Source organism: Protopterus annectens, chromosome 7.part0 (genome assembly GCF_019279795.1).
Source record: "Protopterus annectens isolate FY-2018-M chromosome 7.part0, PAN1.0, whole genome shotgun sequence".
In the NCBI taxonomy this organism is placed as follows: Eukaryota; Metazoa; Chordata; order Ceratodontiformes; family Protopteridae; genus Protopterus; species Protopterus annectens.
Window position 1 is genome coordinate 1,056,842,130 of NC_056739.1, and position 12,685 is coordinate 1,056,854,814.

The following is a 12,685-nucleotide window of genomic DNA, read 5'->3' on the forward strand; positions in this document are numbered from 1 at the left end:
GGTGGCTGTACCTGTAAGAAATCCTTGACTGTCTGCATGGATTTTGCTTTAGCCTCCATTTTTTTCAACACCTCTTCTGCTTTAGTACCAAACAAAGTATCATGCTGTAATGGTGCATTTAATAATTTTGCTTTAACATGATCAGGCAGGTTCTGTTCTTTTAACCAAGCATGCCTTCTAATAACAGAACCTATAACAGCGGCCCTGCAAGAGGCCTCCAGTGAATCATAACCACATTGCAAAGTATGCTTTCCCACTTGCTCAGCTGCATGCAATAAATCCTACAATTCCTTGTTCTCCGAACATTCAGTATTTGTCAACAATTTCTGTTTAAGCAGTGACATTAAATATTGCTGATATTTAAGCATATGAAACTGACAATTTAAAGCCCTTACAGCCAAGGTAGCAGAAGTGTAGACTTTTTTCCCGCATCTGTCTAGAGCCCTAGAATCCCTATCAGAGGGGACAGGGTTTTTTGCAGTGGAAGCTTTAACCCCTTTGGGACCCTGAGATATTGTTTCTGGGTCAGCAGCGGGGTTTTTATATAGGAATTTATGAGAATCCGGGACCCTGTACTATCTGTCTGGCTTAGCAGGTGCAGGGGGTAGAGAGTCTGGGGACAGGCCGGACTCTGAGAATACATCATCTACTATGTCTAGAACAGGAGGAATAGCAAGGGGTCTGTGCTAAGGAAGTAGCAGAAAGTCTCTGAGCCTTTTCTTAGATTCAGAATAATCTTGGCTCTCCCAGTGGAAATTCCCTCATGGTATGCAGGGTTTCCCCAAAAGAATAATCCTCAGGAGGAGAGGCTGAAGGAATGGATTCTTCAGCATCAGAATCCTCATAGGGAAGCATGGAATAATCTTGTTCAGAAGAGGAATCAGAGGAAATAGAAACCTGATCAGAAGAATCATACTCTTGCCTAGGCCTCTAATCAGAAGGGGGATGGGAGCCCCTGATCAAAGTAATTAGGTCTTCGGCCATTTTGAGCATCTGTTTTTTAGGCATGGAAGTCTGAGTAGGAGAATGCTGTACTTGTTTCTTTGTCTTTAGAGCTGCTTTAGTCTTTGTCTTTGAAGCTGAAGATGGCTTAATATATAGTTGTGTAGGTCTGAAGACACCCTCAGAAGCCGATGCCTGCTCAGCGGCTACGGACCCATCTGAGGGAATGATTTCTGAGTGTCCAATACCTTGAGTATCCAGAGGCCCAATCGGCTCCATGTGGGAGTCAGAAGCAGCCTGTGGCTCTGAGGTAGCGGGCGCCAGGGCCTGCGAAAGTGCCTCACTGAGAACCGGCAAACCGGCGACTGGCCTAGCAGAGGCCTCGTCGTCAGTTTTGGACCTCGGATGCCTATCCTTTTCCTTGTCCTTGTGTTTTTTTGTAAACTCCCGTTGTCAGCTGTTCCGATGGCATTATATAATTAAATCTTCGGCCAAAGTAATGAAATGCAAAATCGAACCGACACTTAATAGTGCGTTGGTTAAATCTAGCAGAAAACCGACAGCTAGCAACGTTGTGATCAGGGCCTAGGCAAGGAATACAGTAAGAGTGAAAATCCTTATGAGGTATTTGCTTCCCACAAGAAATACAATTGTTAACTTTTTCTGACATCGGTCTGTAGCAAGAAAAAAGTTTCCCCAACGGGGTACTTAGCTTTAATGAAGACTTTGGTTCTGAAATTCGGATTTGAAAATCTCAGGAGTCGGTCGACCGGCACTTGTGGACTGCTTTTGCTTCGGGCATCACGCAGCAAGAAAGACTGGGGAAAATGGCGTCGGCTGCATCTTTTATGCCCCTGGCGCACTGACGTCAGGGAAAAGGCGACAGCAAATGACGCCGGACCTAGACTTTGGAATTCTGGCCGACTGAGGTTAGCCTGCCTGCAGGATAACCCAAGAGTAATGACTGCAACAGTGAAACACGTTGAACATCCTGAAGTGTTGTACCTTACACCTGTTAATAATGGAATTGTTCATTATGATGAGACCCATCCTCACTTCCTGTCCTCCATCGTTTATCACAAATGCACAGCAAAAATAACTTGATATGAAAGGCTGCAGGAATGACTGAGTTACAAATACAAAATATATCATCTGAAAAGAAAGGTCATCATCTAGGCACATATGAAAGGTGTCCTCCCCATAAACATCAGATTAAGGGTGCCTCTGCTCAGTGTCTCAGGGTGTCTGGTTTCTTTCCCCCAGACTATGGCTGCTAGCATTTAAGTGTCTGACCCTAACTGTGTCCAGACTTAGGTATTATGTAGTAACAGCCATCAGAACAGCATCATCCAAAGTACACTGCTGTATGCATTTTTATTTTAGCCCTCGTCTCCTAATGTCTAATGTGCACACTTGTGACTACAACGACCTACAAAACCTTCTGCAGAAGTGAAGGTCATTATGAGTGTGGCCTTGCTGCACAAAATGCACTTCTCTAACCCATCACACCATAACTTGCACATCATCTTGTCTGACAGGCGTTGGCTTTACAGCAGATCAGCTCCCCCTTGTCTCTGCCCAGAACAGGCAAATCATTGTTAGCCAGTCACACCTAACCTCTCTCACCTATCCTCTCTCATTGGTTCCAACAGCACTTGGGTCACTAATCAGTCCTGTCATCTCAGTGACAGGGCTTTATCTCCCTGTGTCACTGAAATGAGCAATATCAAATATTACTTAAAATATTTTTGAGCCAACACTGAAATGGGGATGTGCAAAGTGGGGTCACAAATCATGTATAACTTGTAAATGAATTTAGAGTATTTCACATATGTGAAGCTCCACTTAAAACTTATCCTAACTATGTCAGTCTAAATGAATGCCGCAATAAAGTTTAGTCGTGTTCATTAGTTCATACGGTGAAAATGAGAAAAAAGACATAGAATGTAAACTAATCTATAGAAGGAATGAAAGAGAAGAGGAAAGAACCAAATAAAAGTTCTTCTTACCTTGAAACCATTTTGAATCATACTGTTCTGTCCTGATAACATGACGACTGCCTAGACTGCGGAAAAATGCTGTATCTCTGCTCATGAAATCAGATGAAATTCCAGCATACAGTTCTCCATCTGAAACGTACAAAATCAGAACAAAATGGGGGAAATCGAATGTGATAGCTAAAGACACTTGCACCAACATTCTTTATCAAATTAGTAATATACCTGTAGATGCTACATATTTATATGCAGAATTACATGATTTTTCCTCTTGAGGGTTTGAATTTCGTTACTCAATCAGCATTTCTTTCTAGAACTGAAACCTCTAAATTGTACGAATAGAAATCTTAATAATTTATGTTATACTGTAAGCATCTAAACTTTTTTCCATTCAGAAATATGCAAATTCCCTGTAAGACTTTCCTCCCTGTCTTACATATTACAGATGTAGTAAGGATGATCACAGTATTATTGGTGAAGTAAATCTTAAAATCATTAAGCTGGCTAAATGTTATACTTTAGTTGTTTTACAAAGTAAAAAACGAGGAAGCATTTGAGATTTAGTTGGAATTATTTTGTTCATTTCTCTGATTTTGCATTTAATGCACTTTATAAAATTATTACGTTCACAGTCTTATCTAAAATAGCTGCCTCTGCAACTAATTGCTATGACATCACTTATAAGATGTTGCAGACTTTGTTGCTCTTGTCTGAGATGCAGGATGCTAGAGATGGTTTTTAGAGTCCGTTTTAGCCCAGTGTGATATAGTATCATTCAGGGACACTGTAGAACTACAGTTCACTATTCAGTAAAAGAGAACCATTAGGAAAATGTTTAACAAGTGCTAATATGGTCCATTTTATGTCACCATCATTGTACAATATTTGTAGTTTTAATTTCAGTATTTGCCCTTATAATGGTGTAGCTAGTTAATTATAGTATGTCTAATTTTACCCAGTTCCATACAATTCTTATAATGGTGTAGTTAACTCATTAGCTCACCCAGTTTACTAAGGTATACGACAAATTCCCCACCCTGCAGTACCATTGCTGACCCCTGGCTATTCTGTTCCTGCTAATGCCCAACTTGTACCCATTTACTTCACATATAATGTCCTCAAGTGTGGTGAGTGAGGGCTGTGCACCTGAAGGACTGGGCCATCATTCTCTGAATAGCCCCAGGCCTTTCTTCTTGTTCTTTTGGTACCCAGGTCTACATCCGATGCTCTACATGTCCTTATACAGGAAGGGCATGCTTTTACCAACATGCACCCTCCCTTGTGCTGGATGTTTTCTAGTGTTCTGTGCTTACTCAGTACTGAATCCCAGCCTACAGTATGACATGGGCAAAACCAAAAATACTCACCCCCTCCCAAAGGAAGAGAGAGAAAGTTGTCTGTCAGATCATCACTCCTCCCTTTCCTGACAGTTTTTGGTGAGCCATGCTAATCCAACCCTACCTGCAGGCAAGCACCTTAATGCCAAGCAGTCATGGCACTTGTACTGAGTAACCTTGGGCAGTGGCATAACTATTAATCATTGCTGACTTCTGCACAGTACCTTATTGCTAAGTAATACAGTAAATGAGAAAAAAAAAAAGAGTCATATTGTAAGTATATTATTCCCATGAATTAATATGTCTGGTGTAGTCATGGGCTCTGTACAAACACTGACTACAGGAAAGCACCAAAATTATGACCCCCCCCCAAAAAAAATGCAGCCAAAAACAAAAGGAAAAATAACACTACTAAACTTGATTTCATCTTACACTTTTTATATGCAAACTAGGCTTTAAGAAATCAACAAATACCACTCAGTTGCTACCCATACTACAGCCGTCACTTTTTTATTCCTACTAGAGCTGCTTCCCTTATGCTTTTAACTAAAATGAAACACTAACAGGCACATCTGTACGATTCTCACCTGTATATCCTTCCCTAGCACATTTTTTCTCTCTAAAACCTCCTGCCAACCCCCACTACATCAGCACTGCTTCTATATATTGCCACTTTCCCCAACATACACCACCATTGTGCTAAATTTTCAAACCTCCCACCTGGAATTCTACCCCATCGTGGCACTCGTACCAAGACATCTACACCAGCACACACTGTCATCCAAACACACTTAATAAACCGCCAACATTCACACCTACAGCAGCACAGTAAGCCATACAAACATAAACCACAGCCTTTAATAAGTTCACTTCTGTTGCATGGTCTATGCTGCCTTCTAATACTTTCCACTTAATGTGATGCAGTCAGGCTTTGCTTTTGGCAAACCCAATGTTCAGCCACACTAAAATATCTATTCTGAATGGTACAAGTTATTAAGAGAATGGATTAGTATTAATATTATTATCACTTTCTAAATGATAGTTGGTCTCAAGCAAATCACAAGACAGCTACTAATAAACAGTTGCAGTTAAATTAACAGTAATCAAACTTGTGGATGCAGCCATAATGTTGATTATTTTGAATCAGTTTACACTTGACACAATGGTCCTAATTCCAAGAGATTTGCTCTCAGTGTAAGTGACCAGGCTGAGAGCAGGTCTTTTGGATTCTGGCATCCTGTTGTAAGCCGTTTATACATAGGCCTTATGTTGAAGTAAGTCATTTACACTAAGATCAAGTTCTTTGGAGTTAGAGCAGACTCACACTGAGAGCAACTCTTTTGGAATCTGGCCTGTTAAGTTTACTGCTGTACCGTTGTATGCTTAGGAAAGGTAATTCTGAACAAAGAACCAATAATGTTTTTCTGAACAAATCTGATCTTGCCTCATATGCTTTTGGCTATGTAATACTGTCATTACTGAAGAACAGCCTTTGGGATCCAATACAGCAACATGAAATACAACCAAAATTAAATGTCAAGACCTGCACTTGTTTTTTTAGTTGAACCTAGTACAGAAGCGGCTGTTAAAAAAAGGGATAATTAATATAATAAATAAAACATTGTATGATAGAAATCAGAGGAGGTCAGAAAAGATTAGAGAGTAGATAGGCAATTCACAAAGAAACACTGGGAATATATATGTATGGCTCCCAAATATGCAACAAATCTAAAAGATTTAGTATTTTTGCCTGGAAATGTTTGCATAGTTACTTTTCTCCCATAAGCAGACTCCAGTATAATGCAAATATTGGAAGTATAATAAGGAATAAAAGAGGTACCTGGGAAAATATGTTCTCAGAGTGTAATGAGCTGGCAGACTTTAAAATTTCCCTACAGAGTACTCTGTCAGGAATACTGGGTGAGCAAATAAGTGTACCTGAGGAAATTATTTATTTTTTTGAGCTGGGATGCAAGATCTGAATTGCCTAAACATAAGAAGGCCTTATTTATTTTAATTTTGGTGGCTGCCAAAAAAGAAATTAATAGAAAATGTAAATCAAATTCTAAACTAACCATACCTGAAGCAGTCAGTATTGTAACAGAGATAAAAGAACAGGAAGTGGAATCTTTAGAAAATGGAAGGAATAAATTACGTAGGAAAAAATGGGAACTGTGGGAACAATACATGCAGAAAAATGTTTTGGAGGAAGAATGAGGTTTAAAAAAAGGCAGGCATCAAACAATTTATGTAATGTTGGTTTAATTACATTGTATAGAACAATAAATATGATGTATACTGTCTGTAAATGTGAACTTAATATGGCTTGATTACTTTTATATAAATGTAAGTTTGCCTATGTCACAACTGATAATTTAATAAAGGTGTTTTTTAAGGTTTCTGTTATGGAAGCTATGGATATGTGGGAAGAGACTAAAAAAATAAAATAAATGTCAGTCATTCAATAAATGATTCATAATCAAAGGGCGCCAAGTGAAGAGTTAACACTAAAATGATATTTGACATCTATAGTTACAGAACCATTTTTTTTCTCTAGAATATACTTGCTGGAGTAATTTCACTGCATATAGACTTGCTGTTTTTTATAGGTTTATAGGTAAGTACTGGGCTATCTGACCTTGCAGGCTACTTTAAGCCTAGCCAATTTCCCTTTTTGTGCTCAAAATAACCTATCCCATTTGGTTATAGATTGGCCTTGACCATCCCATGGTCGGTAATTATATATTAGCTCTAATGAGAATAACTGAGATCACACCACAGATAATTTCAAAGGATCCATGCATGGGAAAAAGCATTTAGAAGCTGCCCCTGGCCATTAGTAGTATAGGGGGAAGTCCTGGGGCAAATTTTGTTTCCCACGCACTGATCTAAGTTGTGCTTGAAAATGGACAGGGATGAACGTTCTCTTATGTGGATGGGGAGTCTGTTCCAGACCAGCCTGTCCATTCAAACCCTTCCACTGATGTTGAAGTGGTTTAGATCCCTGATACCATTTGACTTGTTGGTTTCCAGCAAATCCGTCAGTAATGGGACACAGGATACCCTGTATGCCAGACACAGATTACCTTTAGCAGCCTATAGGATATTGAGTGTAGTGTCAGGGCTTTCAGTATGTCCATGTAGGACATGTTGTTTAGGTTTGTATCCTTTTGGTAAGGTATCTTTATGGCCTTTCCAGTTGTTTAATGTGTCTGGACAGATACATGCCAATGGGGTCATTATATGTAATGACTGGCCTAATGAGGGCTGTGTAAAGTAGACAAGAAAAATCCAAAAAAAGGAAGCCAATCTGGTGGTCCCCTGCCATAAACAAACTTTACAAAAAAAAGGAAGAAACTGTTGCAGAAAAGATGAAAATCCCAGGATGCAAAAAACTCCCTTACCAGCCTCAGTAAGAAGCTGAGATCCCTCATAAAATCCTCCAAAGCTAGTTATGAAAATAAAATTGCCAAAGATTCCAAAGACAACCACAAGGCATTCTATAACTACGTCAAGAATCTAAATGGCAATGATCAGATCTGCTCTGAGCTACAACAGAATGGCATTAACTATAGTGATCCCAAGGATATTGCCAATATCATGGCAGATCAATTCAGTGCCAACTTCACCCCCCTCTCACCCACTAAATGGCCCATCTCAATACCGGAAGATTGCCAAATTCTGGTAATAACGGTCACACAGGTAAAACACACTCTCCAAAGCTAAGAATACAGCATCCATAGGACCAGATGACATCCCAGGCTGTGTATTACATGAACTACAAAATGAACTGGAACCTCACCTAATTGTCATGTTTAATCATAGCCTCATCTCAGGCTTCATGCCCACTGAGTGGCACACAGCTACAGTTATCCCACTCCACAAGGGGGGATCCACCTTGGATCCCGGGAACTACCACCCCATCATCAGTCTGATGAGCCTGATCTGCAAGGCCATGGAACGTATTATCATGCAACTTATAAACAAAGATACTGGCAACCTGCAAACACCGGACCCCACCCAGTTTGGGTTTGTGAAGGGCCAATCTTGTCTCCTGAACCTGATTGACTTCTTTGAATCAGTCTCCAAAGCTGTGGACAAGGGTAAGGCAGTTCACACAGCCTATCTGGACCTCGCCAAGGCCTTTGACACCATCCACCACTCTGGAATCATAGATAGACTTCCTAAGCTGGGCATTAATCCCTACATCATTTGATGGGTTGCCAACTGGCTTACTGACAGAAGCCACACTGTAAAAGTAGCCGACTTCAACTCCAGCTCCAGGCAAGTGACAAGTGGAGTATCTCAAGGTTCAGTCCTGGGACCGTTCTTGTTTGGCATCTACTTCACTGAAGTACAGGCCAACACTAAGGGACTCTGGCTAACAAAGTTCACAGATGACTGCAAACGGGGAGCCATTATTGAATCCTCAAATTATGTAGATACTCTACAAAAGGGCCTTACAGAAACATATGCTTGGTTCCACAGCCATGGGCTCAAGCTCAATGCCAAGAAATGTATAGTTATCTCCTTTGGGAAAAAAACATGTACCCGTGAATTACCACATAGGTGGCAGTACACTAAACACCAAAAGTGTGATAAGATGATAAGAGACTTAGGGACACGGATGGACAGTGATCTCACCTTCAATAGCCACATTGCCACAACAGTCAGGAAATCCTTCTATGTGGCACACCTCATCACTAAGGGCTTTTCATCTAGAAAAAAGGAGGTCATTGTCCCACTGTACTCATCCCTCATTAGACCCATTATAGAATACAACGCCCCGTTTTGGTATGTACCTCTCAAGACATCTGCAACAACTGGAAAGGCCACAGAAATACCTCACTAAAAGAATCACAGGCCTAAAACAGATGCCCTATGCTGACCGCCTTAAAAAACTCCAGCTATACTTTGTCGCATATCATCTACTCCAAGGCGATCTCTGCTTAACATACAAGGCCATGTCAAACCCAAAGCTGTTGGACATGATCCACTTAAAGAAATCCCAATCCCTCAGAGCCACACGCTCTGGGGATCTAAACGTTGTCATCACAATAAACAAAACATGCTGGAGGGATAGGTTCCTGACCCAGAGACTCCCCAGACTCAGGAATAGACTGCCCATACATGTCAAGCAGAGCACCTGTCTGGCCCTCTTCAAAAGGAACCTTGACGATTGGATGGGAGAAAGGAAATTCACCATGGGGATCATATCAGTCACCCTGCTAGACAGGGGTCCAGGGAAGTAAATAGTGTGGGAAGAAATAGCCAGGGAATTGTTATGGATAGGCTTGTATAGGCCCTAGGGCCAATAGCTTAGTACCAACCTATGAACCCTAGAGTTCTAGAACAATCGCTTTGTTTATAATCTGTGCAATACAGAAGAACTTTCTTACAACAATGGATACAAGTGTGTGTGTTTTATATATATGTGTGTGTGTGTGTGTGTGTGTGTGTGTATATATATATATATATATATATATATATATATACATATTTCCTCACTTTTGTCATTCTTGCATAAATAACTGTTTAAGCTACATTCTATGTACTTTTCTACATCGACTTTATTGCATATGTTTGAATTGTTTTTGTGTACCTCTGACCTTGGACATGCATGAAAAGGGTTGTTGGACAACGTTACATTACCAGGTTGAAAAAAATAACCAAATACAAATTTTTTGCAATTATTCTTCCAATGTATTTTCAAAAGAAAATTCTTTGTTCACTATAATATTTTTCTTTATTAGCCAGCAGACATAGGCATGTGCTGAAGAAACCACTAAGTTACATGACCACTCATTAAGAACACCAAGGATATACTAGCTTTGTGTAACATTTAGTAAAATTCAGCCAGTTTGTTTGTGGATTTTGGCTTTTCCCGGTTAGGGGTCGCCACAGCGGAACTCCGGTCCGCTAATGATTGGCAGTAGATTTTTATGTACTGGCTTGCCGGGCCTAACACACAACCTTCAACGAAGGAACGCCCATTCACGCATGTCGCTACACAGAAGACGCTCTAACTGAGAATCGAACGAGCAACGTCTAACTGTAAGGCGACAACGCTACCGCAGCACCACCACCGCAGTTTGTAAAATTCATCCAGTGTGAAACTTTATTGTTCATTGAAAGTGTGAAACTTTATTGTTCATTGAAAGGTGGGGCACACAGGGCATCAGAAGGAACAGGCCATCTACTTATGGAGATCACATGGTCAGCACTGCTCCACTCCTCTGACTAACCTTCTGTAGTGCTTCTGCTAAATACTGCTTGGAAAATGTCTCTTCTTGTTACTACTTTCCATGCCCAGAAATAGAATGGTAAATCATTTTTCTCTTACTGCTTTTACTGCTTTATACATGAGCTTTTACAGGTTTAAGGAAAACACACTGTTTTTTTTTTCCTTACTATAGGATCTGCACATGGCATCCCATTTTGGATACTGTTTTCAATAATTAGTACAAGGTAACTTTTTTTCATCACTGATGTGTTTTGCACAGTTTCCCTGATTACTGCATTCAGGACCAATACATCACATGGCAGAATCATTTCCCTCTTTATGAACCCTTTAAAGTAATAAACCAGTTGCTCAGGGTCAACCAGTTTTCCTTCTGGCATAATAAATGCTGAACTCCATTGACGATAAATGGCAGCAGCACATTTACTGGCATGATCACAGAAAAAAAAAAAAAAAAGACAAGATTACGTTTGAAAATTTGTGACTTTTCTGTCTTTGTGTAATATGCAAAATGCCAAGGCAACTGCAAAGTTAGCCATCATTTCCCTAATCAGGCAAAGGTTTTCAGAGTAACCTAACTGCCCAGTGGCAAAGGAGACAGGAGGAGTTTAGCCATCTCATAGGTGCCGTTTTCCTTTTTACATAGCTACTCTCACTCATTTTGTCTTTCACACACAAGGGGGGATCCACCTTGGATCCGGGAACTACCACCCCATCATCAGTCTGATGAGCCTGATCTGCAAGACCATGGAACGTATTATCATGCAACTTATAAACAAAGACATTGGCAACCTGCAAACACTGGACCCCACCCAGTCTGGGTTTGTGAAGGGCCAATCTTGTCTCCTGAAGCTGACTGACTTCTTTGAATCAGTCTCCAAAGCCGTGGAAGAGGGTAAGGTGGTCCACACAGCTTATCTGGACCTCGCCAAGGCCTTTGACACCATCCCCCACTCTGGAATCATAGATAGACTTACTAAGCTGGGCATTAATCCCTACATCTTTTGATGGGTTGCCAACTGGCTTACTGACAGAACCCACACTGTAAAAGTAGCCGACTCCAAATCCAGCTCCAGGCAAGTGACAAGTGGAGTATCTCAGGGTTCAGTCCTAGGACCGTTCTTGTTTGGCATCTACTTCTCTGAAGTACAGGCCAACACTAAGGGACTCTGGCTAACAAAGTTTGCAGATGACTGCAAACTGGGAGCCATTATTGAATTCTCAAATGATGTAGATACTCTACAAAAGGGCCTTACAGAAACAGATGCTTGGTGCCAGAGCCATGGGCTCAAGCTCAATGCCAAGAAATATATAGTTATCCCCTTTGGGAAAAAACATGTACCCGTGAATTACCACATAGGTGGCAGTACACTAAACACCGAAAGTGTGATAAGAGACTTAGGGACACAGATGGACAGTGGTCTCACCTTCAATAACCACATTGCCACAACAGTCAGGAAATCCTTCTGTGTGGCACACCTCATCACTAAGGGCTTTTCATCCAGAAAAAAGGAGGTCATTGTCCCACTGTACTCATCCCTCATTAGACCCATTATAGAATACAATGCCCCATTTGGTATGTACATCTCAAGACAACTGCAACAACTGGAAAGGCCACAGAAATACCTCACTAAAAGAATCACAGGCCTAAAGAAGATGCCCTATGCTGACTGCCTTAAAAAACTCCAGCTATACTTTGTCGCATATCATCTACTCAGAGGTGATCTCTGCTTAACATACAAGGCCGTGTCAAACCCAGAGCTGTTGGACATTATCCACTTAAAGAAATCCCAATCCCTCAGAGCCACAGGCTCTAGGGATCTAAACTTTGTCATCACAATAAAGAAAACATGCTGGAGGGATAGGTTCCTGACCCAGAGACTCCCCAGATTCAGGAATAGACTGCCCATACATGTCAAGCAGAGCGCCTGTCTGGCCCTCTTCAAAAGGAACCTTGACGATTGGATGGGAGAAAGGAAATTCACCACGGGAATCACGTCAGTACCCCTGCTAGACAGGGGTCCAGGGAAGTAAATAGTGTGGGAAGAAATGGCCAGGGAATTGTTATGGCTAGGCTTGTATAGGCCCTAGGGCCGATAGCCTGGTACCAACCTATGAACCTATGAACCCTAGAGTTCTAGGAACAATCGCTTTGTTTATAAGCTGTG

General features: G+C 41.0%; 1 protein-coding gene across 1 annotated transcript in view; it reads right to left on the reverse strand.

The window, feature by feature from the left end:
- LOC122806852 (semaphorin-3A-like) overlaps nt 1–12,685 on the reverse strand; it is a 1,149,356-nt gene that overhangs the window by 329,270 nt on the left and 807,401 nt on the right. Inside the window, exon 6 of the mRNA XM_044077612.1 lies at nt 2,952–3,071. Within this exon, the coding sequence (XP_043933547.1) occupies nt 2,952–3,071 (120 nt within the window). The remainder of the gene's footprint in view (nt 1–2,951; nt 3,072–12,685) is intronic.